A 26,992-nucleotide genomic window follows, 5' to 3' on the forward strand; every position below is an offset into this window, starting at 1 on the left:
CCGGGGCAAAGACAGAGAGATACAGAGAGAGGGGGAGAGAAAGAGAGAGACATAGAGAGATACAGAGAGGTGGGAGAGAGGGAGGGAGGAGAGAGAGAGAGAGATGTCAAAAGGATTTTGTGGTTCCTGGTGTTTTTTAACAACTGGTTCTCTGCCCTAATGACTGGCTGGGTAGAGACTGGCTCTCTCCCCCCACTCTCTGTATCTCTCTGTGTCTTTCTCTCTCTCTCTTTCTCTCTCTCTGTAACTGTATCTGTATCTGTATCTGTATCTGTATCTGTATCTGTATCAGCTAATCACCTGAGCACGCAGTAGCAATAAGAGGAGGAGGAGTTGCCATCACTACCACTGGTAGTGGTGATCCTGGTCCAGGAGGGTATCCCGCTTCTCTGTGTGTGTGTGTGTGTGTGTGTATGTGTGTGTGTGTGTGTGTGAGAGAGAGAGAGAGGGAGGGAGGGAGAGAGAGAGAGAGAGAGATGGAGGGAGGGAAGGAGGGAGGGAGGGAGGGAGGGAGGGAGAGAGAACTTCAGTAGGCAACTTCTGTTCCATTGGTTGATTGTTCTCATTGTCAGAAAGTTCCTCCTCATTTCTAAGCTTGAATCTCTCCTTGGTCAGTTTCCATCCATTATTCCTTGTCTGATCTTCAGGTGCTTTGGAAAATAGCTTGACCCCCTCCTTTTTGTGGCAGCCCCTCAAATATTGGAACACTGCTATCATGTCTCCCCTGGTCCTTCTCTTCACTAGACTAGCCACGCCCAGTTCCTGTAATCGTTTTTCATATGTTTTAGTCTCCAGTCCCCTAATCATCCTGCTTGCTCTCATCCGCACTTTTTCTAGAGTCTCAACATCTTTTTTATAGTGTGGTGACCAAAACTGGATGCAGTATCCTAGGTGTGGTCTTACTAAGGCTTCATAGAGTGGTATTAGTACCTCCCTTGATCTTGATTGTATCTGTCTGTTAATGCAATTTAGGATTGCATTGTTTTTTTTGGCTGCCTATCTCTCTCTCATCTATCTATCTATCTATCTATCTATCTATCTATCTATCTATCTATCTCCTATCTATCTATCTATCTATCTATCTATCTATCTATCTATCTATTTCCTATCTCTGCGTGCCTGCCTGTCATCTATCATGTATCTATTTTCTATCATTTATCTATCATCTATCCATCCATCTATCTATCTATCATCCTCTATTATCTATCATTTATCTATTTTCTGTTTTCTGTCATCTATTATCTATCAGTTATCTATTTTCTATCATCCATCTTTCTATCTATCTATCTATCTATCTATCTATCTATCTATCTATCATCTAATCTATCATCTATCTATTATCTATCCTACGTAGAATAAGAGGTTTATATAAACCCACACCTATCTGTTTATAGGACTGAAGTCTGGGCTCCATTTTTACCCACTGCATCATAAACTGACTTAAGACAACTACATAAAAGCATTATTTTATTGTCTGTGTCTGTGTGTGTATGTGTATGTACATACAGTTACAGAAACAAGGCACAAGAATTGTTTATCTGTTTGCATTAATGTACATCATTTGTGGAATTAAATATTTATTTGTTGCCTATGTTGCCATGGGGCTACTCTGAGTGGCTTATATCAGTAAATGTAACTATAACAATAGCAACGTGATAAAACAATAACAATAAAAATATAAGAATAGTAATATGAATGAAAAAGATGGGCAGAGGGGGAGCAGGAAGCATAGGGGGAGATTGGGTCAAATAATTAGTCCAATAGCCACATCAAGTAACTTTGGCCAGTTTCATACATTTGTATTTAATGGACAGCTAGATTGCAATGGACAGGTCTCCTCCTCCCCTCCTAAGTAGTTAAACCGAGGGTTTACTACACAGATATGTTTGTGTTTCTTCTGTATGAAGTTATACATAGAATATGTGATTTCTTAAACAGAGAACTTCCAAAGATGAATTCTTGGGAGAGAACCCATCTCCTCATATCCCAGAATAACAGAGTTGGAAGGGACCTTGATGGTCTTCTTCTAGTCAAATCCCCTGCTCAGTCAGGAAACCTTATACCATTTCAGACAAATGGTTATCCAACATCTTCTTAAAAATTTCCAGTGTTGGGGCATTCACAACTTCTGCAGGCAAGCTGTTCCACATGTTAATTGTTCTAACAGTCAGGAAATTTCTCCTTAGTTCTAAGTTGCTTCTCTTCTTGATTAGTTTCCATCCATTGCTTCTTGTCCTGCCCTCAGGTGCTTTTGAGAATAAGTCAACCCATCTCTTCTTTGTAGGAGCCCCTGAGATATTGGAAAAGGACTATCATGTCACTCCTGGTCCTTCTTTTCATTAAACTAGACATGCCCAATTGCAACATTCTTGACCTCCGATTCCCTAATCATCTTTGTTGCTCTTCTCTGTAATCTTTTTAGAGTCTCAACTCATTTTCTTTTTTACAGCTCAGTAATGTTAGCTTTCTTCAGAATGGCTATTGAGGGGTTCTGATTTGTCCAACCATGTTCTCTTCAATAACATTTTATTCCACCTCTTTCCAAGACAAACATGTCCATGGCCATCTTAGTCTTGATTCCACACAATCACCAATTGCTTTTTACACACTCACCCTTAGGAGGCAGGGCTCAGCCCAACAGTGGTTTGGAATGGTGGCCAATCTCAACCTTCCATAGTAAAACCAAAGATCTCTGGGAAGGTGTTATCTGTGTGAATGTAATAGTGGGGCGATTAAATGTCACGGAGCATTGATTCTGTGACAGCTGCATGGGACCCCTGTGGGATGGCCACTTAGATAGAACCAACATGAGTGGAAACATTCTTGAAAAATAAATTTGGACATATCAATGTGTAGTTTATGGGATGGACCACAGAAAGGAGGAAGCTCGTTAAATAAAGAGCCAACCTGGAAGTAAGGAGATGTTTTCTCATAATAAAAACTATTAGGCAGTGGAATAACTTGCCTCTTATGGTTGTGGGTGCTCCATCACTGGAGGTTTTCAAAAGTAGACTGGACAACCTTTTGATTGGAAGGGGATAAGATCTCTTGCCTTGAGCAGAGGGTTAGACTAAAAGACCTCCAAAGTCCCTTCTATCTCTACAATTCTATGGTCTAAAAACAGTGATTCTCAACCGTCCTAATGCCGTGACCCTTTAATACAGTTCCTCATGTTGTGGTGACCCCCAACCATAAAATTATTTCTAAGACCATTGAAAATATGTGTTTTCTTATGGTCTTAGGCGACCCCTGTGAAAGGGTCATTTGACCCCCCTTTGGGGGTCAAATGACCCTTTCACAGGGGTCGCCTAAGGCCATCAGAAAACACATATTTTCAATTGTCTTAGAAGGGGTCGCGACCCACAGGTTGAGAACCACTGGTCTAAAACATTCAGGTGTTCCAGGTAAATTCTCTTTCCTCAACTCCCAACTTTGAAAAATCCCTCTCTAGTCTTAAGATTTAGGGGAAAAGAAAGAAATTTAAAAAACCCAATGACACTTATGTGTAATAGTGTATGAAGACCCCATTTTCCAGAGTGCTGGACAACTTCAATGGATTAGCAGTTTCAACCATTGAGCTTTGGCAATAGGAAATGCTACTCCAAAGTCCCAAATCTATATACATATACATATACATATACATATACATATACATATACATATACATATACATATACATATACATATACATACATACATACATATAAATATAGATATAGATGTATAGATATAGATATATAGATATATAGATATAAGCCAAGTACCATTCACTCATCATGAAATCTCCAGAACTGTAAAGCCTACAAACTTGAAACTTGGCACTCTTGGCTTCTAGGTGCTCGCTAAGAAAGGATTTTTTGAAATGACCATCAGATCATTAGTATTTATTATACAGTATTATATTAACATGCTCTGATGCTAAGGAGTTAGACATTCTACTCCCCCTCCCCACCTGAAAAGAACTCTGTTCCAACTGCCAGTTGCCTTACATTAACATGCTCTGATGCTAAGGAGTTACACATTCTATATAAATTTTCAAGCTTTAAATGTCAATCGTAACTACTCATTAATTTTCAAGCTTTAACTGTCAATTTATCAAGCCCGATCACCTAGTTTCGTAGCGAAGCACAGGTATCCAGCTACTAGTAAATCGATATTTTTCAGCACTTTGAACAAAAGATCAGATATACCAAGTTCAGAAGGAATGGTGTATTCAGGTTTTCCTTGAACCTTTAATAAAAATGACAAACTGTCTCAACAGGTCTTTCAAAGCCTCCTGAACTTGTTGGTTTCTCAAGCTGTAGATGAAAGGATTGAGCAAAGGGGAAACAATTGTGTTGAGAATGGCCACTATTTTGCCAAACTCCACTTTGCTTGCTTGGGATGGGCTGATATAAAGGAAGATGCAGCTCCCGTAGGTGATGGACACAACAATGAAGTGAGAAGCGCAAGTGGAAAATGCCTTCTTTCTCCCTGTAGCAGATGGGATAGACAAGATGGTTTTAATTATGTTGATATAGAAAGCCACTGAAATGCTCAAAGTCCCCAGCAAGGAAAGTGCAGCAGTGATGAACCCAAAAAGTTCAAGAACTCTCGTGTCCCCACATAAGAGTTGGAACAATGGTGTCTTGTCACAGAAGAAATGGTCCAGGATGTTTGAGTCGCACATTGGAAGCTGTAGGAAGATCAGATAGGGACCAATGAGGAGGAGGAAACTTCCCATCCAGCAACTGAAAACCAGCAAGGTGCATAAACTCTTGTGCATGATGGATGGGTAGTGTAAGGGGTTACAGATGGCCAGGTATCGATCATAGGACATGACAGCTAAGAGCAAGAACTCTGTGGTACCCAGATGAAGATACACGAAAAACTGTATCATGCAACCAACGTAGGGAATGTTTTTATGGCCAGTCAGCAAATGTGACAAGGTTTGAGGGGTGACAGCCGTGGTAAATCCAATTTCCAAAATAGAAAAATTCCAGAGGAAGAAATACATTGGAGTCTGTAGCCGGTAGTCTATATTAGCCAGGGTGATAATCACAGCATTTGCAGTAATTGTGGAAAAGTAGGAAAAGAGAAGGATGACGAAGAACAGGAGTTGTAGTATCCGAATGTCGGTGAAACCAAGAAGCATGAACTCGCTGGTTCTTGTTTCATTACTTTTCATTATTACTAAAGAACTGGATCAGAAATTGCTAGAAGATTTTTTTCATGTAATATTAATATTCCTCTGAGTTATGTTGCCTTTAAATCTCTGCTGTGACCAGAATTTCATTATGCCTCAATTCCTTCAAGTTCTTTTTGTCTTCTACTGATGCTCAGATCTCTATCTCGTTAGAATGATTGTCTCCTGTAGAAATATAAAGCATGGGATGAATCCATACACCGTAGGTTGCTTAATTTTAGGAAAATGTGAAATGATTTTCTGTTATTTTCAACTACCAGGAATCTGCCTTTTCTTTTTCCTAACTATCACATTCTTTTACATTTTCATTTTTCTAAACATTGAAGTACAAACTTGAAAAATGAAAATACTGAAGGACAATAATTGCTGTGGATATTTTACATTGTGCGAGTCTTAACTATTCATAAATTCATTACAAAATATGAATCAAAATGATTTCTCCTCCAGTTCTAACTATGTTTAAAGAATTGATTTGTACTGCGTGGCTACTTTATGTATATGGGTACATTTTGAAAAAAAAAATATAAAAGAGTTTTATATAAAAATACTGTATATGTTCAAAGAATGTGACTTTTTTGTTCTACACTGCATTGTGCTTTTAAGTTATTTATTTCGTTGGCCCTTTAAGCAAACAAATCTTTTGGAATATGTAATATACATTCAAATTACATGGTTCATCAGTCACAAAACTCTAAAATAGACGTTGATCATAGTCTGAAATCCAGGCACCTCAAGATCTATGTGCCCATGTGTTTCCCTTAATAAAAATTCCAGTTGAAACATCTTTAAAAATTGCTATTAAATGGTAGGCTGTACTGTGGTTCAGAAGCAAAGTTTAAATAATGAATGCAAGGATGTGGTGATAGGAAGGTAAAAGTTCTCTCTGACTCCTTCACAGAAATGTATTGTAGCAGGGGGGAGGGGGGAATAAAAGGAGGGTTTGGGAGGAGGGGGAGGAAGGAAGGGAAGGAAGGAGAGGCTTGTTGGGGAAAGGAAAAAAGGGGGGGGAAGCAGGAAAAAGAGGAGAGGTTTGGGTGAGCCAAGCTTGAGGGAAATAAGGGAATAGGATAGCAGAGGCTTTTGTGGGCTAAGCCTGAGGAAAATAAGGGGAAAGGATAGCAGAGGCTTCTGTGGACCAAGCCTGAGAGAAATAAGCAGATAGGATAGAAGAGGCTTTTGTGGGCCAAGCCTGAGGGAAATAAGCAGATAGGATAGCAGAGGCTTTTGTGGGCCAAGCCTGAGGGAAATAAGCGGATAGGATAGCAGAGGCTTTTGTGGGCCAAGCCTGAGGGAAATAAGGGAATAGGATAGCAGAGGTTTCTGTGGACCTAGCCTGAGAGAAATAAGCAGATAGGATAGAAGAGGCTTTTGTGGACCAAGCCTGAGAGAAATAAGCAGATAGGATAGAAGAGGCTTTTGTGGGCCAAGCCTGAGGGAAATAAGGGAATAGGATAACAGAGGTTTCTGCGGACCAAGCCTGAGGGAAATAAGCGGATAGGATAGCAGAGGCTTTTGTGGACCAAGCCTGAGGGAAATAAGGGAATAGGATAGCAGAGGCTTTTGTGGGCCAAGCCTGAGGGAAATAAGGGAATAGGATAACAGAGGTTTTTGCGGACCAAGCCTGAGGGAAATAAGCGGATAGGATAGCAGAGGCTTTTGTGGACCAAGCCTGAGGGAAATAAGGGAATAGGATAGCAGAGGCTTCTGTGGACCATGCCTGAGGGAAATAAGTGGATAGAATAGAAGAGGCTTTTGTGGGCCAGGCGAGGCAAAGCGTCCCTCAACATGAGTGATATTGAGTTGGCCACACCCACCCAGTCACATTACCACCAAGCTATGACCACCAAGCCATGGCACAGAACCGGTAATAAAATAATTTGAATCCAACACTGATAATATGTATAGAATAGAATATCAGAGTTGGAAGGGACCATGGAGGTCTTCTAGTCCAACCCCCTGCTTAAGCAGGAAACCCTACACCACTTCAGACAAATGGTTGTCCAACCTCTTCTTAAAAACTTCCGGTGTTGGAGCATTCACAACCTCTGGAGGCAAGTTGTTCTAACTGTCAGGAAATTTCTTTTTTTACAAACATATCAATGTGTGAACGGTGTGGTACTTCAGTGTCATACATTCTAACATGAATAAAACTAGTAGAATTAATCATAGTTATTACATTCAATCAACTTATATATTTCTATTAATAATACACATTTATATTAAGTTGCAGTCTGTCATTATCCAATTATTCCTTGTTTTCTTGTTATTGCTTTTATTTTATTATATAAAAGTGTATACACTAATATTCCCCTTTCTCTTATTTCTATCTCTTATTCTAACTTTTAATCATGTCACCTTTTATTAAAAAACGTTTTCTTTCTATCCTACCTAACTTCTAGTCATGCCACCTACCTAAAAAAAGAAAAGAAAGCGAGAGAAAAAGAAAAACAAATCAGAATAACAACAAAAAGGAAAAATCATCTATCTATCATCTCTTGCCCACTTCAATACTTTAATTGCTATGCTTTTTTTGACTTGCTTCCCATATTCCTCTTTTGGATCTTTATCTCTGTCTGCATCTACTTCTTGGCTGTTCAATCTAGATATTTCTCCCACCTCTACCCTCTTCCACTGCCTAGCTTCCAAAATTTCTACCCAGGCCCCCATCTCCCTTTCAAGAGTATCTTCCTGTATCTCCAATTCTCTTTTCAACTCTCTTGTTTCACCCCTCATTTAATTCATCAGTCACTATTATTTTCATTGTTATCTCCTCCTTGTCGTCTTCTTTTATTCTCTGGTTCTTTGGCTCAATCCTTTCCTCCATTTCTTCTGTTGGCTCCTCCTTTTCCTGGGTGTCTTGATCTTTATCATCATCCCTTGTATAGTATTTTCCATTTTTTCCATAATCTCCTTAAATCCTTTCTCCATGATATCCTTTGTGTTTTGAAAGAGTAACACCATCTCCTTCAAAGTTCCACTCATTTCTTCCTTATAAAGCATCTTATTTTGTTTTAAACAATTCCACTTTTGTCCAGCAGTCCAAGAACTATTTATTCAGTCCTTAAGTTGCCCTTCAAGGAGTGCACTAATCACAGCTCTTTATATCCCATAGGTATACAATCAGTTCCATTTAAATAGTTCCAGAGTTTATCAAAAGCCCCTCTGCATCCCCTTTACAGGTTCAATCTTCTAGCATAACACTCAGGGGTCCCTTCAATTAAACAGCATCCTTATTTTTGAATTTAAGTCTCCAGTAGTCATGGGATAGTTAGGGATAATCCAGTAAACATTTTCACATTTTCATAGTCCTTCATATAGGTATTCTCAGATTTGTAATTTTTCCTTTTGTCAGCAGGTGGCACTCTCAACTTAAATTTCAGTATTACCAATAGTCCATCATTTTAGTTATAAATCCATTATAAAAGCAGAATAAGTTTTGTAGGTATATGATTCCAGCATTTTAAAATGCCTTCCCAGTACCACATCTTCCCAGTTTAAGAGTCCAACTTTCTCAAAATTCATTATTTTTCTCTCTTGCACCTTTCACTTCCAGTCTGGTATTTTCTCAGAATGCTTAGATGCTGTTTTAACAAATTATTCTGAGCACATCGTTCTAAATTATTCCTTGGGGTTAAGTTTAAGGCAAAAAGGAATCCTCCCCCTCAGCTCCAGTCACTGTTCACCTACTTCGCTCCAGCCCCCGTCTTAGCTGTTCCTCGGTTGTCCCACCTTTGTGGCAGCCATCTTTAGGATGTTTCTTCTCCTCTCCATGGCTGAGAGGGAAAAAGAATCCCGGGTCAGACAGGAGAGCTGCGACTTTTCACAATATCAGCTCCAGTGTGCTGTCGGCATGGAGCTGCCATTCTTGGGGGAAGGAACGCACAAACCTCATTTCAACCCAGCATCTGCTTCGTCGAGCCTCCCAGGAAGTGATAGGATTGACGGGACGGAATAGCTGGGGGGTGACATCATCATGGCCAGTCGGAAATAACAAGTGGATTAACTGTTTAGATGCTGGTTGTAAATACTCAAGTGAATTAACTGTTTAAATGCTGGTTGTAAATACAAAAGTAAATTAACTGCTTAGATGCTGGTTGTAAATACCCAAGAATTAAACATAAGCCAACTTCCGGGTCACATGGGAGGGAGCAGCACGTGTGATTGGTTGGGTGGTGATAACTAATGGATAAATGTTGGTGGGAAGCACAGGGCAGTAGCCCTAACAAGATTTTCATCTGTGATTGTCAGTGAGTGCCAAGAAGTGATTAAACTAAGGTAGCAGCCATCCAGGTTTGTCTCCTTTTATTTCCTTCTGTTTGGAACCTGACACGCAACCTCATAGGGCAGCCCTCTTTGCTTCACTGCCCCTACAAGGCAGCTTTGGCTCATCTTAGAGCCCACAAACAGGGGGAATTCAGCACAGGGAACGCGGAGACCCGTTCCCTGTGTCTGATATCGCCGTGACGTCAACCGGAAGTCCACCCATTGCTTCTTGTCCTACCCTCAGGTGCTTTGAAGAATAGCTTGACTCCCTCTTCTTTGTGGCAGCCCCTGAGATATTGGAACACTGCTATCATGTCTCCCCTAGTCCTTCTTTTCATTAAACTAGACTTACCCAGTTCCTGCAATTGTTCTTCTTATGTTTTAGCCTCCAGTCCCCTAATCATCTTTGTATTAATGGTTTTTTAATGCACCCTAATAATGTCTTGTTTGTTTTGTGTGTGTGTGGGGGGGTGTTTGTTTGCTTCTGTTACATTTTTTGGAGTTTTGTATTTTAACTTTTTTTTTTAATAAAATAAAAATAGAAAAAACTGTGTGTATTTTATAATAGAGGAAATTTTTTTAAAAAGAAATTGGTTTATTCCACAGTGTATGAGAATTAAACCTGGGTTTCTAATTTCTTGCTCTCAATTAAGGTTACTGAAAGTCAAGCAAGAAGTTTAATAACTTCGTTTCTTTCTCTTATTCCCCAGAAAATTAATTAACAGGTTAAGAACTTATAATAGGAAACTTTTATGGTCCACAGAGGCCCTTCAGTTTACTTTGTTTTACTATAGTTAATAAAGAAAGTAAGAATTAGATAGAAGGGCTTGCAATGGCTTAATAAACTGCATTTCATATATCGTTACAAGTCAAAATCTTACTGCAATCCTTTTATATAGTCTTTACTATGAAATCAATGGGAAGCGTCTGTATAGTAAATATCAGTATGTGGAATCACTCTAGACAAAAATCAATAAAAATAGTTAACCACAACTTAATGCATCATTAATGTCAATGTGCTTATTTTAAATAGAACTGGATCTCCATATACCACAAATTAAGTTAACTTATGTTCTCATTACAGCCTCTTTTCCTGCAGTTTCCTTCCTCCACTTATTTTAATGGAGCATGCAAAGCAGAGGTGGGTTTCAGCAGGTTCTGACCAGTTCTGGAGAACGGGTAGCAGAAATTCTGACTGGCCCCGCCCCCATCTAGTCTCTGCCTCCCAAGTCCCAGCTGATCAAGAGGATATGGGGATTTTGCAGTAACCTTCTCCTGGAGTGGGGAGGGAATGGAGAGTTTACAGTATCCTTCCCCTGGAGCGGGGTGGGAATGGAGATTTTACAGCATCCTTCCCCTGCCAAGCCCACCAAGACACGCCCACCAAACCACACCCACAGAACTGGTAGTAAAAAATTTTTGAAACCCACCACTGATGCAAAGAATTTAAATAGAAAAAAAAAAGTTACTAGAGACAAACAGAAGCCATAAATAGAAGCCAGATCTTTTTACTCTAATAAGAGTAACTGGGAAACAGGAGGAATTATTATGGAAGAAGATTTGGATCTTGGGGGTTTACCTCCAACTTTGGAACCACCTAAGAAAATTTACGCAAGCACAAAATCTGAGAGAGAATTTTTATAAAATGTTTTACAGATGGCACTTAGATCCTAAAAAATTATCATGTATGTACCCGAATTTGCAAGCTAAATGTTGGAGATGTGAATGTAATGATGCAACCTATTATCATATATGGTGGACTTGTAAGGAAATCAAGGCATTTTGGATAAAAATTTGGTGGGTGATGCAGAACATTTTGAAAAAAAGGTTGAAATTTACTCCTCAATTGTTTCTATTGGGTATAATTACGGACTGTACAGTTTCAGAGACTAAACTGATTTTGAATTTAATATCAGCAGCTAGGCTGCTGGTAAATATTGGAAGAAGGACTCTTTCCCTACTATTGAAGAGTGGATATTGAAAGTAACTAACCTAGCAGAAATGACGAAAATCTCAGCGTACTTGAAGGACCACACGCAAGAAAGATACGTATCGGAATGGAGAAGATGGATTGATTATATTCAAAATAAGTATCAGACAAGAAAATATCAAATAGCTTATAAATGAATGTTAGTATTAGAAGTATTTGGTTATCTGTAGTGGAGTTAAGGTTTCAGTGGGGGAGGCAGTACTTTGAGGATAAGTAGATTAATCTAGTTTATGTTTGATTAAATGAAATACCTTGTATTTTGCTCTGGGAAGTCGGGGGGGAGGGGGGGATGAAGGGGGGGAAAGGGTGGGGGGAACAGGGGGAAATTTTTTTTTGTAATTTTTGTAAAACTTTTCAATAAAAAAAAAGAGTAACTGGGAAACAGTTATCCCATTTTTGAATTATTAAGATATGATCTATAGGCATAAATGTCTTTTTATTGTTTGTAATGGAATCAATCACCCAAAAGAAAATAAGGGATTAACAGATTAACAGAGTTGGAAGAGACCTTGTAGATCCTCCAAGCAGGAGACCCTACACCATTTCTGACAAATGGTAGTCCAATCTCTTCTTGAAAGCCTCCAGTGATGAAGATCCATCTATCCAACATACTGGTCTATAGCCAGAAAAAAAAAATAGTCTTGGTTTGGAAATCGCATCCTCTGACTTTCCTAACAGAACAACAGAATTGGAAGGGGTCTTTTAGCCTAGCCCCCTACTCAGCCTGGAAACTATATAACATTTCAGACATGTTTAATCTCTTCTTTAAAAACCTCCAGTCAGCGGTGGGATTCAATTTTTTTAACAACTGGTTCTGTGGGCGTGGCTTAGTTGGGGGTGTGGCTTGTTGGTCATGTGACCGGGTGGGCGTGGCTAGCTGGTCATGTGACTGGGTGGGCATGGCTAGCTGGTCATGTGACCGGTGGGCGTGGCTATCTGCATACGGACTACAGAGGGCTGAAAAAAGTCATTTCTGACTGGTCCTCGCACTTTTGACCGGTCTTCGCACTTATGACTGGTCATCATTTATGCCCATTGTAGCATTCTTAACAACCGTGTCACTCATTTCACAACTGCTTCTCTTCACCATGGTGACAAGATAGGGCAAAAACGTAAAATGTGAGGACAGTCGTAAGTTCGAGGACTGGTCAAAAGTGTGAGGACCAGTCAGAAATAATTTTTTCAGCCCTCTGAGTAGTCCATATGCATAAAAGGATACAGCAATAGAGAGGGATGAAGGAAGGGAAGGGAAATTAGAGTAGGAGTGAGGGTAAGAGAGGGAGGAAGAGAGGAGGAGAAGGAGAAAGGAAGAGGAAGTAGGGAGGAGAAGAAGATGGGGGGAAGAGAAAGTAAGAAGGAAAGAAAAGAGAGAGGTGGTAGGTTTGAGGAGAAAGATTGCTGTACAATAAAAAAGATGAAAGGGAAGAAAGCCAACCCCAAACAAATATAAAGATATTAAGATAAAGAATGAATTGTTAAACTTTAAAGAATAAAAGAGAACAAATATGAATATATAACAATAATTAGAAACACACATACAAACATACAATGTATTTTCTTTGAACAGAGTATTTGGCCGGTTCACAAATTTAAACAGTGTTTAGTCATTTCAATTAAATTTACAATTTCTATATTTCCTTTTTGCCATATTTATTCCTCATCTATTTTTGTAAAAAACCAATATTACCCTTCATCTTCATCTCTAATCTTAATCAAATTCAATTTTTCCCTTCTATTCTATATTATACCCCTTCCCATTGTCATCTATTTTTATATCCATCCTCACATTGGTTAATTATGTAATATTACAGTTGTTTAATATAAATTCAACATTTTAATATAAATCAATCAGTTATATAACAATCTTTTTTGTATATTAATCAATATGAACATGAATATTCCAAACAGCTCCACCTCCCCATCCCTGCCTTAGCTTAATTTTTACCCGTGCACCCAGGAGTGGGTGGGGTCTTATTTTTGGGGATAGGGCTTATATTGGGCACACATGTAAAAATCAAGCTAGGATTTACTTTGGAGATAGGCCGTATTTTCAGGAAAACACAATAACACCATTTGCATTCTATGCTGCCAAAAATAACAAACCTTAGATCATGGTTTACAAATCACAGCGGTTGTGCAAAGGCAGAACCAAATCACAGCTAAAGTTGTTTTCTTGCACTAGCACTGATGACTAGCACCAAGTTTGGGCAACGAAACGTCTGCAGGAAAACAAGCAAGCTCAGAGAGCACCAAGGACCCCTCATTTTAACCCTGAGCTACAAATATTCTCCTTTATTGGTACCACAATTAAAGTTGCATGCGGTATTGCCAAAATAAAGCACAATACAGGAGGGACGTGCACACAATGATTTTGCCTGTCTTTGGGTTTGACATCAATAGAGGAAACAGACATAGACTACCTATTACAGATTTCCCTGTAATGCATTTCTTCACTGCTTCAGGAATCCCTGAGGGATCTTTGCAAGCCAATCCTGAATACCTTTTACACCATCTGTTTCAAAATAATAATTATCTCCGTGGCTTATAAGAAGTTACTTCTACGTTCATTGCCATAAAAAGATATGGAAGGCATGCATGCAGAAAAATTGTCCTGGTCCTTGGTCCTGCGAACCAAGAATCTTTCCAAAGGCACTCTGAATGGTGAATATTATCTTTTCCTAAATTGGAATTAGGGAATAAAATTCTGATGGATAATTTCTCCTTCTTTTCGGTTTGTCAGTACATTCAATCTTGTCTAACAATCGGGAAGGTTGCTTTACTGGCAGAAAGAAGATAATGACATAGAATAGAATTCATGAAATTTGTATGACTATTTTAAAGTAAATTGGAAATGGGGAGGATTTTGGAAATGTTTCAATGCTTGGCTCAAGAATATTGGGTTTTAATACAGTTCTCAAAAATCAAGAGACTGATTGCAAAGTTTCAGATTGTTACATTAGGTAAAGGATGTTTAGGACTGGTTTAGAAACAAAACTGAAGCCAAATTTCATTTACTGATATACAGTACCGTGTTTTCCCCCAAAATAAGACCCTGTATATTCCCAGGCCATTCCAGCAGTGGAATATAATTATCTTGAAACTCCAGCAATATAACCCAGTTAATAGAAGAAATCATTCAATCTTGGTTTAACATTATAACAGCTACAGAACTAAAAGACTTGGTTCACTCCTTGGGAAAACATGGTAAGGCCATAATTCATGCTTAAGGATACCCAACTAAGTATTAACCGACATGATCATTTTTCTATATCTCATTTTTTCTATGGTGATAATTTTTGTATATCTCGTTTTTTCTACGTGTTTCATTTTTCTTCTTTATAGTGTAACTGCTATTCTAATAGCAAATCCTTCATAAAAGTTCTTGCATTACATTCTTGATTAAATTATCTTTCCATTGATTTATAATTTTATGGTATTACTCTGAAAAAAAAAGTGGTGTTATTAGCTAGTTTTAGAAAATACACTTTTCCCAAAAGGTTTTCCACAATTTTGGCCACTACGGTATGTTGTGTGAATGCAGCTCCATTGAGAAGAATGATAGAATCACCTTTTCTTCAGGATTAGGAACATTATCAATTTGAAACACAAGATTAGTAAAAATAGCTACTTAGCATAGTATAGGTAAAAGGCTGTTCAATATTCACCATCCATTATTCAAGATACAACATTACTGTAAAATGTTTTTTTTCCCCTCAGAAATGCTACCTTGTGTCACGTCAAATAACAGTACAATGAAAACGTGTTTGGAATATATGTGTTTGAAATTGCCATCATATTTAACATTAGGATAATTCTATTAATTGCGGTATGAAAAGTTGAAAGATTTGTGTGAACTTTCTTCTGACTGAAAGAGAAAAACGACTTTCTCAGGTGAGATGGGAAGAGAGTATTGGGAAGAGTGTATTGAGCAAATATGCAGAGAAGAGCAACAAAGATGATTAGGGGACTGGAGGCTAAAACATATAAACAACTTTTGTTGGAACTGGGTATTTCTAGTTTAATGAAAAGAAGGCCTAGGGGAGACATGATAGCTGTGTTCCAATATCTCAGGGGCTGCCACAAAGAAGAGGGAGTCAAGCTATTCTCCAAAGCACCTGAGGGCAGGACAAGAAGCAATGGGTGGAAACTAATCAAGGAGAGAAGCAACTTAGAACTAAGGAGAAATTTCTGGACAGTTAGAACAATAAATCAGTGGAACAACTTGCCTCCAGAAGTTGTGGGTGCTCCAATACTGGAAGTTTTTAAGAAGATGATGGCTAACCATTTGTCTGATGTGGTGCAGAGTTTCCTGCCTAAGCAGGGGGTTGGACTAGAAGACCTCCAAGGTCCCTTCCAACTCTGTTATTCTAAAATATAAAATAGTTAAATACCGTACCCATAGAAGTATACTGTAAATAAACTTGGACAGGTAAGAATATGCTGTGCCTTCTCAGAGTCTGTTACACTATTGACTAGAAGTACTTTGATATGATTAAAACCGTAATGTCTTATTATATCAGAGATTAATAGAATAGCAGAGTTGGAAGGGAAATTGGAGGTCTTCTAGGAAACTCTATACCACTTCAGACAAAAGGTTGTCCAACATCTTCTTAAAAACTTCCAGTGTTGGAGCATTCACAACTTCTGAAGACAAGTCATTCCACTGATTAATTGTTCTCTCTGTCAGGAAATTTCTCCTTAGTTCTAAGTTGCTTCTCTCCTTGATTAGTTTCCACTCATTGCTTCTTGTCCTACCCTCAGGTGCTTTGGGGAATAGCTTGACTCCCTCTTCTTTGTGGCAGCCCCTTAGACTAATCATCTGATGACAATCAAAGGTAGTGAAACTGCATTTATTAGAAATTGGAGTTGTAGTAATCTCTTATCATTTCATTCTATTTTCAGGAATGAACTGAATGGCAAACAGCACCACAGTGAGAGAGTTCATCTTGTTAGGGCTGACCAACAACCATCAACTTACCGTTGGACTTTTCCTCATTCTGCTTGGGATTTATCTCTTAACATTGATAGGAAACATGTTGATTATTATTATCACACTGGTGAACGCCCAACTGTATAGCCCGATGTATTTTTTCCTCCGACATGTGGCATGGGTAGAGATTGGGTATGTGAGTACCATCATTCCTAAAACACTGGCCAACATGGCCACCGGCAGCAAGAGCATCTCTTTAGCTGGTTGCTTCACACAGATGTTCCTCCACTTTGTTCTTGGGACCACTGAGTTCCTTCTCCTGGCCACAATGTCTGTTGATCGATACATAGCCATCTGTAACCCTCTTCACTATCCAACCATCATGAATGAAGAAATCTGCTCCTTACTGGTACTTTGTTGTTGGATTGGGGGTTTGTCACTAATCCTAGTTCCATCCATTCTTTTCTTTCAAATGCCATTTTGTGGTCCTAACAACATTGTCAATCATTTCTTTTGTGACAATGGACCCCTAATCAAACTATCATGTGTTGACACTGGCCTCCTAGAACTGATTAATTTTGTGATTGCCATATTCTCTTTGCTTGGGACCTTAATTATCAATGTTGTGTCTTACATCAAAATCATATCTACAATTCTGAGAATCCCATCAACTACAGGGAGGAAGAAGACTTTCTCCACTTGTGCCTCACACATCAGTGTGGTCTCCATCACATACATCAGTTGTATATTCATGTACATAAGACCCCAAGGCAGCAGCAAATTAGAGTTCAACAAAATAATGGCTCTTTTGAATACTGTCATGGCTCCACTTTTGATCCCATTCATATATTGTTTGAGGAACAAACAAGTACAGGATGCTTTGAGGACTGAACTGAGACGATGGGTTGTGTTTTGCAAGAAATTGAGATGATTTGTCATTGATGGGACTTTGAAGTTGATATTCAGGTTTAACTTCTACATGTTATGGCATTGTGCTGTTTTCAGATGTAATGATCGCATTGTCAACTCTTAGACGATCGGCCAAACTATTTAATAATTTTAAATTGATTTTAACTTTTGTATTGTTGGTTTTATCTTAGCTGTACACCGCCCTGAGTCCCCCTGGGAGAAGGGCGGTATAAAAATTTAATAAACTAAACTAAACTAAACTAAACTAAACTCTGAAGCAAACCTGGCTGGGGCCATTTTGAAGGCTTCAGGGTTGCCACAGTGTGAAGAAGGGCTAGAGAGGAGGAACATAGCAGTAGTGAAATCTAAAAATTTTCCCTACCAGTTCTGTGAGCGTGACTTGGTGGGCATGGCTTGGTGGTCATGTGACCGGGTGGGCATGGCCAACTCAATGTCACTCACGTCAAGGGGTGTCTCATCTGGCCCCTCCCCTCCCAGCCATTCCTTGTCACACCCAGCATCAACATATGTATATTTCTGTAAAAATGTTGTTCACCTTTTTTCAACTTTATTATCTACATGCTATAGATGCACTTTCATGGACCACTGAGAGGAGGAAATGGCGCACATGCTTTGCCCAAGGTGGTTTTTTACTTTTTAATCAGGTGAAAACCACGGGAACTTTCAGAGTCGGTTTTCTTTTTTCTTTTTAATTTTTTTTAAACTTTTGCTATATATATAACAGTTTCAATGTCTATATAAACAGTGTGTTATCTGGTTACAGTCAATTTGAGCAATGATCACCATCATCATAATACCAGTATTAATGTTCATTAGTAGTGGTCATATAATAACAGTGTTTTCACGTCATAATATTGATACTTATTAATCATTAATACTAATTCATATCAATAACAAACATATTGTAGTAAGCCCTCATAGTAAAATTAATCCTTCTCTTACACTTTTAAATGTTCTAACTTCTGTTTCTGTTAGTTAACTATCAATAAAACAAATCCCATATTTCAAAGTATTCCGTATCTTGCTTCTCTTTAATTTCAAGTGTTAATCTATTTGTTTCTTCACATTCTAGTATATTATTATTATTATTATTATTATTATTATTATTATTATTATTATTATTATCTTCTGTAGGGATCTCCACACTTTTCCAATGTTGTGCAAATTCAATTCTGACTGCTGTTAACATTCATATTGGCCAGTTTGTGCCAATATGATATCTCCAATAAAATTGTTCTTTGAGGAACTTGTCTGCTTCCCAAGTTATGCTTCCCAAACATTGAATTAAAGGGTAATGTTTTAACAGATGCATTTGCTTTGCCTCCGATTTATAAGCAAAATTATTTCACAATTTCACAATTTAGAAAAATGGCTATGACTAACAGGAAAATATAAGATAATAGCACAGAGAGATCATGAAAATTTCATGAAGTTTTTTTCAAACGTCAGAAACAGAAGTGTTTTACCCTTGCCTTCTTCTGAAGGTTGAGAGAGAGAGAGAGAGAGTGATAGGCTGAAGGTCACCCACCCAACTTCCTTCCAAAGGCCAGACTTGAACTCACCATCTTTCAGCTTCTAGCTTGGTGACTTAACCCCTACACCAGATTGGGTCTTCTATTTTTTTTTAACTACCTATAGATTTTAACTACCTATGCTCCATTACTGGCGGTTTTTAAAAAGAGACTGGACAATCACTTGTCTGAGATTGTATAGGTTCTCCTGCTTAATTAGGGGGCTGGACTAGAAGACTCCAAGGTCCCTTCCAGCTGGTAGTGGGATTGACTTACCTTTGCTACCGGTTCACAAATGTGCACCACCTCTGCGCATGCGCAGAACGTCCGTGATGATGTCTGGGCAGGAGGGCAGAGCCTCCTGCTATCGCCGCTACCAGTTCGCACGAACTGGGTAGAAAGGGTAGAAACCCACTACTGCTTCCAGATTCCTATTCTATTCTATTCTATTCTATTCTATTCTATTCTATTCTATTCTATTCTATTCTATTCTATTCTATTCTATTCTATTCTATTCTACACACACACACACACACACACACACACACACACAAAGTATATACTGTACACAAAACATATATGTGTTGTAAAATTCTAGGTGAGTCACACGCCATCCATAGTTCAACAGAGCATTTTCACTATTTCGCCAATCCTGTCCCTCATAATAGGAGTGTCTCTGTGCTTCCTAGGAGATCTGTTCCCTGCTTAACTCTCTAGGAAAAGGACCATCTGTTACATACAGTAGGTGGATGGGATAAAAGAAGTGGGTGGAGAGATTGGGAATCATGAATGGTCAAGAGGGAGATTGGCATTTAACTAGAAAATTGATTTGGTGTGATTAAAAACCCAGCCCACTTATTTAAAACATTGATTGACTGCTCATCTGATAAACAACGCTGGGACACTTCCAATCAAATCAAATCCTAGTTTTTATATTAAGAAGAGATTGGACAACTATTTGTCTGAAATGGTATAGGGTTTCCTGCCTAGGGGGGCTGGACTGGAAGTCCTCCAAGGTCACTTCCAACTCTTTTGTTATTCTGTAACTCTGTTATTGCTAAATGCCTGGATTCTCAGTCATCCAGGTTACGGTTGTCCCAAAGGTGCTTTTTCAAAGGCCAACCGGATTTTCTTTGTTTTTCCTCAAAGATGTTTCGCTTCTCATCCAAGTTTTTTTTTAGTTTTTTTTAGTTTTTATTGTATTTGTATACCGCCCTTCTCCTGAAGGACTCAGGGTGGTGAACAGCCATGATAAAACAACAAAGAAGACAGAATTTAAAAAACATATTAAAACAATTCAATCTTTGGCCAAAATTAAAACTCCCAATTAAAACCATTTTAAACCACTTTAAAAACCCAATTTAAAATCATTTATCCCATCAGACCGGCTTGCTGAAATAATAGGGTCTTCAGAGCTCGACGAAAGGCACAGAGGTCGGGGGTCTTTCGTATGTCCGGGGCAATTCATTCCATAGGGCACGAGCCCCCACAGAGAAGGCTCTCCCACTGGGGGTCACCAGTTGACATTGTTTGGCCGATGGCACCCTGAGGAGGCCCTCTCTGTGGGAGCGTGTCGGTCGGTGGGAGGAAGACGATGGCAGAATGAGGTCCTGTAGGTAACCAGGTCCTAAGACATGAAGCGCTTTAAAGATGGTAACCATCACATTGAAGTGCACCCAGAAGACCACTGGGAGCCAGTGCAGCTCGTGCAAGAGGGGTGTTACATGGGAGCAATGAGTCATCCCCATTATCACTCGCGTGGCTGCATTCTGGACCAATTGGAGCCTCCAGGTGCTCCTCAAGGGGTGCCCCATGTAGAGAGCATTACAATAATCCAGACGGGAAATGATGGGGGTGTGAGTGATTGTGCGCAAGGCGTCCCGATCCAGAAAGGGACGCAACTGGGAAATCAGGCGAACCTGATAAAAAGCCCCCCTGGCCACAGCCGTCATATGATTGTCTAAAGACAGCTGTGAATCCAGAAGGATGCCCAAGTTACGAGCCCTCTCTGAGGGGGGTAAGATTTCATCCCCAGTAGCCAACGGTGGTGTTAGCTGGCTATATCAGGACGTCGGAAACCACAGCCACTCAGTCTTGGAGGGGTTGAGTCTGAGCCTGTTCCTCCCCATCCAGATCCGCACGGCCTCCAGACAATGGGACATCACGTCAAGGGCATCATTGGGGTGGCCTGGGATTGAAATGTACAACTGCGTATCATCGGCATACAGTTGACATTTCACCCCAAAGCCACGGATGACCTTGCCCAGAGGCTTCACATAAATGTTAAACAGGAGGGGCGAGAGGACTGACCCTTGTGGCACCCCACATGTGAGGAACCTCAGGGTCGACCTCTACCCTGAAGAACTGAAGACACTTCTTGGATGAGAAGCAAAATGTCTTTGAGGAAAAACAAAGAAAATCTAGTTACCTTTGAAAAAAGCACCTTTGGGATTTTTTGCTATTCTGTTAAAATGCTATATCTATTGAACGAAGAGCAACTAAAGCATGGGGGAATTAACCTATCACTATCAAAATGAGATAGCTGTGTTTCCCCAAAAATAAGACCCTGTCTTATGTTTTGGGGGGTTTTTTGCCACCAAAAAAGGCACCAGGTCTTATTTTTGGGGTATGTTATCCACTGACTCACCTCACTTGCACAAAAAAGGAGCAAGAATATTAGGTTTTAATACTGGCCTCCTTTTTGCTATCAGAGGCCTTCAGGAACGTCTTCTTTTGCAGCCTGCAAGGCCGGCACGGCTTTCCCGAAGGCCTCTGCAGCCGATAACAGAGCTCCAGATTGATCCGGAGCTCTCTTAAATTTAATTTTGAGATAGGTTGTATTTTTGGGAAAACACAGTAACACCATTTGCATTCTATGCTGCCAAAAATAACAAACCTTAGATCATGGTTTACAAATCACAGCGGTTGTGTAAAGGCAGAACCAAATCACAGCTAAAGTTGTTTTCTTGCACTAGGACTGATGATGTTACCTAGTTTGGGCAATGAAACATCTGCAGGAAAACAAGCAAGCTCAGAGAGCACCAAGGACCCTTCATTTTAACCCTGAGCTACAAATATTCTTCTTTATTGGTACCACAATTAAAGTTGCATGCGGTATTGCCAAAATAAAGCACAATACAGGAGGGACGTGCACACAATGATTTTGCCTGTCTTTGGGTTTGACATCAATAGAGGAAACAGACAAAGAATACCTATTACAGATTTCCCTGTGATGCATTTCTTCATTGCTTCAGGAATCCCTGAGGGATCTTTGCAAGCCAATCTTGAATACCTTTTACACCATCTGCTTCAAAATAATAATTATCTCCGTGGCTTATAAGAAGTTACTTCTATGTTCATTGCCATAAAAAGATACGGAAGGCATGCATGCAGAAAAATTGTCCGGTATACACCTGCGAACTAAGAATCATTCCAAAGGCACTCTGAATGGTGAATATTATCTTTTCCTAAATTTAAATTAGGAAATAAAATTGTGAAGGATAATTTCTCCTTCTTTTGGTTTGTCAGTACATGCAGTCTTGTCTAACAAGCTGGGAGATGGTTTTATTGGCAGAAAGAAGATAATGACGTAGCATAGGATTCATGAAATTTGTATGACTATTTTAAACTAAATTGGAAATGGGGAGGATTTTGGAAATGTTTCAATGCTTGGCTCAAGAATATTGGGTTTTAATCCTGTTCTTTTAATCCTGTGTAAAGAAGAAAAGGGAGACACGTAGAAAAAGCGAGATATACAAAAATTATCACCATGTCAGTTAATACTTAGTTAATACTTAGTTGGGTAAACTTTAGCATGAATTACAGCCTTACAATGTCTTCCCCATGGAGTGAATCAAGTCTTTTAGTTCTGCAGCTGTTCGAATGTGAAACCAAGATGGAATGATTACTTCTATTAACTGGGTTTTATTGCTGGGTCGCTTCTGGGTAACAAGTTTCTTTAGTCGGCTCCATAGATTTTCAATTGGGTAAAGGTCTGGGCTATTCCCAGGCCATCCCAGCAGTGGAATAGGATTATCTTGAAACTCCCTTCCCCCAAAAAAGTGGCGTTATTAGCCATCAAACCTCAAAAATACACTTTTCTCAAAAGGTTTCTACAATTTTGGCCACTACTGTAATTAGATGGGTTTAAGACCTATCCTACATGCACTGGCAGAAAATGATTTAGTGTTATTTGAAGAGGAATAATTTTTGAGAGCCGACATTTCTGGCCACTGTTTTGGGTAATTGTCGAACAAGGAAGACATATGGGAGGAGGGAATCTGCGTTGCCACATTGGGATGATCTCCACTATAGATTGATTATGTGTCATCAAATCATTTCTTTTACTCCTACGGAACATGCAGATTTTTTTCCCCATGATGATCTGTCCTTAAACTGGTCCTTCAACTCTTCCAATGGTTCGTTCATCATTGCTGTAACCGAGTCTCTCTACTTTGCTTCTGTCCTTTCTATTCTTTTTATTCCTTCCACCTTTCTGAGCATTACAATTGTCTCCGGAGAGCTAGGTCTCTCCATTATAGACATAATAGAAATGACATCAGTTTGTTGCATTCTTCTCTATGATCCTCCCTTCTTGGATTTGCACGGGGATTCAAAGTAACAGAGATAATAAAGAAATAAAGACTGACAGGAGTTGGAAGGGATCTTGGAGGTCTTTTAGTTCAAATCTTCTCAAGCAGGAAACTCTACACCATTTCCCACAAGGGGTTGTCCAGTCTCTTCTTAAAAGCCTCCAGTGATGGACCATCCACAACGACTGAAGACTAGCCATTTCATTGGTTAATTGTTAAATGTTTCTAGAATACCTTTTTGCAAGTTCACTTTTATGATGACACCTTTGTGCTGGTTTACCCTTCCTTAGCATTATGCCACCAGGATGAAGCCGGGAGATGAATTCAACACAAGAACATATTTAGGGAAATTTTTGGACTAATGAACTCTCTGACAAAACGCTCATCCTCCAGATTTGTCCATTATGGAAACACAACCTGTACACTTGTAAACCAGGATCTATAGAGACTTGGCACGGAGATTCTGCAGGGCATATTCCAGTGGTGAAATTCAATTTTTTTTTACTATCGGTTCTGTGGGTGTGGATTGGTGGTCATGGCAGGGGAAGGATACTGCAAAATCCCCATTCCCTGCCCACTCCTGTGGGAAGGATATTGCAAAATCTCCATTCCCACCCCACTCTGGGGCCAGCCAGGGGTGGTATTTTCTGGTTCTCCAAACTACTCAAAATTTCCGCTACCGGTTCTCCAAAACCTGCTGGATTTCATCCCTGGCATAAATCCCTATGATGAATTACAGTAGTGGCCAAAATTGTGGAAACCTTTAGGGAAAAGTGTATTTTTGAGGTTTGATGGCTAGTAACACCACTTTTTTTTTTAGTTTCAAGATAATCCTATTCCACTGCTGGAATAGCCCAGACCTTAACCCAATTGAAAATCTATGAAGCCGACTAAATAAACTTGTTAGTCAGAAGTGACCCAAAATTAAAACCCAGTTAATAGAAGCAATCATTCAATATTGGTTTCACATTGTAACAGCTGCTGAACTCAAAGACTTGGTTCACTCCATAGGAAGATGTTGTAAGGCCGTAATTCATGCTAAAGTTTACCCAACTAACTATTAACTGACATGTTGATCATTTTGGTATATCTCGTTTTTTCTATGGTGATAATTTTTGTAAATCTCTTTTTTTTTCTATGTGTTTCACTTTTTGTCTTTATACTGTAAATGCTCTTCTAATAGCAAATCCTTCATAAAAATTATTGCATTACATTCTTGATTAAAATATCTTTCCATTGGTATATAATTTTATGATGCTACTTGTTACATATGTAAATAGCAAGTGATGCCAGGGATGTAGGCTTCACTCAGGTCCAGGTTTAGCTGGACATTTGCATGCCCACCATGATTGGTGGATTCAAACGGGGCCCGCCACTGATTGGAGGGAAAGGTAAAGCGTTGTCAGTGGCTGAATCGGTGGGACTGCTCCCTTTAAAAGGGAGTGCTGCCAGCTGAGCCTGACCAGAAGTCACTCACTTAAATAAAGAGCTGAAGTTACTGTCTATCCTCCTGCCTCTTCATTGCCTCCCACGATCTAACACTACTCCAATAAAAAGTGGTGTTATTAGCTAGTTTTAGAAAATACACTTTTCCCAAAAGGTTTCCACAATTTTGGCCACCATGGTATGTTGTGTGAATGCAGCTCCATTGAGAAGAATGATAGAATCAACTTTTCTTCAGGATTTGGAACACAAGATTGGTAAAAATAGCTATTTAGCATAGTATAGGTAAAAGGCTGTTCAATATTCACCATCCATTATTCAACTTACAACATTACCGTAAAATGTTTCTTTCCCTCAGATATGCTATCTTGTGTCACATCAAATACCATACAATGAAAACGTGTTTGGAATATATGTGTTTGAAATTGCCATTGTATTTAATATTAGGATAATTTTATTAATTGCGGTATGAAAAGTTGAAAGATTTGTGTGAACTTTCTTCTGACTGAAAGAGAAAAATGGCTTTCTCAGGTGAGATGGGAAGAGAGTATTGGGAAGAGTATTGAGCAAATACTGGGCTTCCCAATACAGCTTCCCAATACTGTATGTATGTATGGGACTGGAGGCTGAAACATATAAACAACTTTTGCTGGAAGTGGGTATTTATAGTTTAATGAAAAGAAGAACTAGGGAGACATAATAGCAGTGTTCCGATATCTCAGGTGTTGCCACAAAGAAGAGGGAGTCAAGCTATTCTCCAAAGCACCAGACGGCAGGACAAGAAGCAATGGGTGGAAAATAATGAAGGAGAGAAACAACCTAAAACTAAGGAGAAATTTCTGGACAATTAGAACAATAAATCAGTGGAACAACTTGCCTCCAGAAGTTATGGGTGCTGGAAGTTTTTAACAAGATGTTGGATAACCATTTGTCTGATGTGGTGTTGGGTTTTCCGCCTAAGCAGGGGGTTGGATTGGAAGACCTCCAAAATCCGTTCCAACTCTGTTATTCTAAAATATAAAATAGTTAAATACCGTACCCATAGAAGTACAGTATACTGTAAATATTTATTTATTTATTTATTTATTTATTTATTTATTTATTTATTTATTTATTTATTGGTTCGATTTATACGCTGCCCTTCTCCGGAGACTCAGGGTGGCTTACAATGCGTTAAGCAATAGCCTTCATACTTTTGTATATACCTGCTTAGTAGGGCTTTCGCTCCTCCCCCCAAGCGGTGTTCTTTTTTTATACAGTCATCTTATTGCCCCCACAATCCAGGTCCTCATTTTATCTACCTTGAAAGGATGGAAGGCTGAGTCAACCTTGAGCCTGGTGAGATTGAACTTGCAGTAATTGCAGGCAGCTGATGCTACTTAACAGCACTTTAGTCTGCTGCGCCACCAAGGCTCTTGGCTCTTGGACAGGGGAGAATATGCTGTGTCTTCTTAGAGCCTTTTACACTAATGACTAGAAGTACTTTGATATGATTCAAACCATAATGTCTTATTATATCAGAGATTAACAGAATAGCAGAGTTGGAAGGGACATTGGAGGTCTTCTAGGAAACCCTATACCACTTCGGACAAAAGGTTGTCCAACATCTTCTTAAAAACTTCCAGTATTGGACCACTCACAACTTCTGGAGGCAAGTTGTCCCACTGATTAATTGTTCTAACTGTCAGGAAATTTCTCCTTAGTTCTAGATTGCTTCTCTCCTTGATTAGTTGCTATCTGTTGCTTCTTGTCTTGCCTTCAGGTCCTTTGTAGAATAGCTTGACTCCCTCTTTTTTGCCTTTGTCCCCTTAGACCCGTGATAGCGAATCTATGGCACACGTGCCACAGCTGGCACGCGAAGCCATATTTGTGGGCACATGAGCGTTGTGCTAGCTCAGCTCCAGTTCACCTGAGTGTGCCGGCCAGCTGATTTTTGGGCCTTCCGGTCCCACCAGAAGTCAGGAAACGGGCCGTTTCCAGCCTCCGGTGGGTAGGGAAGGCTGTTTTCACCCTCCCCAGACTCCTAGAAAGCCTCTGGAGCCTGGGGAGGGCAGAAAATGGGTCAACTGGGCCCACCATACCATCATGTGCCAAAAGCTGAGGGTGAGTGGAGGGGATTACATGTGCATGCGTGGAGGTGCGGGGTGT

At 39.5% G+C, this 26,992-nt stretch overlaps 2 protein-coding genes across 2 annotated transcripts; one reads left to right on the forward strand and one right to left on the reverse strand.

Moving 5' to 3' along the window:
• Window positions 1–4,213: 4,213 nt before the first annotated feature.
• Window positions 4,214–5,167, reverse strand: LOC117659907 (olfactory receptor 6C1-like). The gene has a single exon (XM_034407941.3). It carries the CDS (start codon window positions 5,165–5,167, stop codon window positions 4,214–4,216), a length of 954 nt encoding a protein of 317 aa, XP_034263832.3.
• An 11,184-nt stretch (window positions 5,168–16,351) lies between these two features.
• Window positions 16,352–17,299, forward strand: LOC132710162 (olfactory receptor 6E1-like). Its single transcript, XM_060685749.2, has one exon. It carries the CDS (start codon window positions 16,352–16,354, stop codon window positions 17,297–17,299), a length of 948 nt encoding a protein of 315 aa, XP_060541732.1.
• The last annotated feature ends 9,693 nt before the right edge of the window (window positions 17,300–26,992 follow it).

Source organism: Pantherophis guttatus, chromosome 4 (assembly GCF_059756535.1).
Source record: "Pantherophis guttatus breed Tessera chromosome 4, ASM5975653v1, whole genome shotgun sequence".
Taxonomy (NCBI): domain Eukaryota; kingdom Metazoa; phylum Chordata; class Lepidosauria; order Squamata; family Colubridae; genus Pantherophis; species Pantherophis guttatus.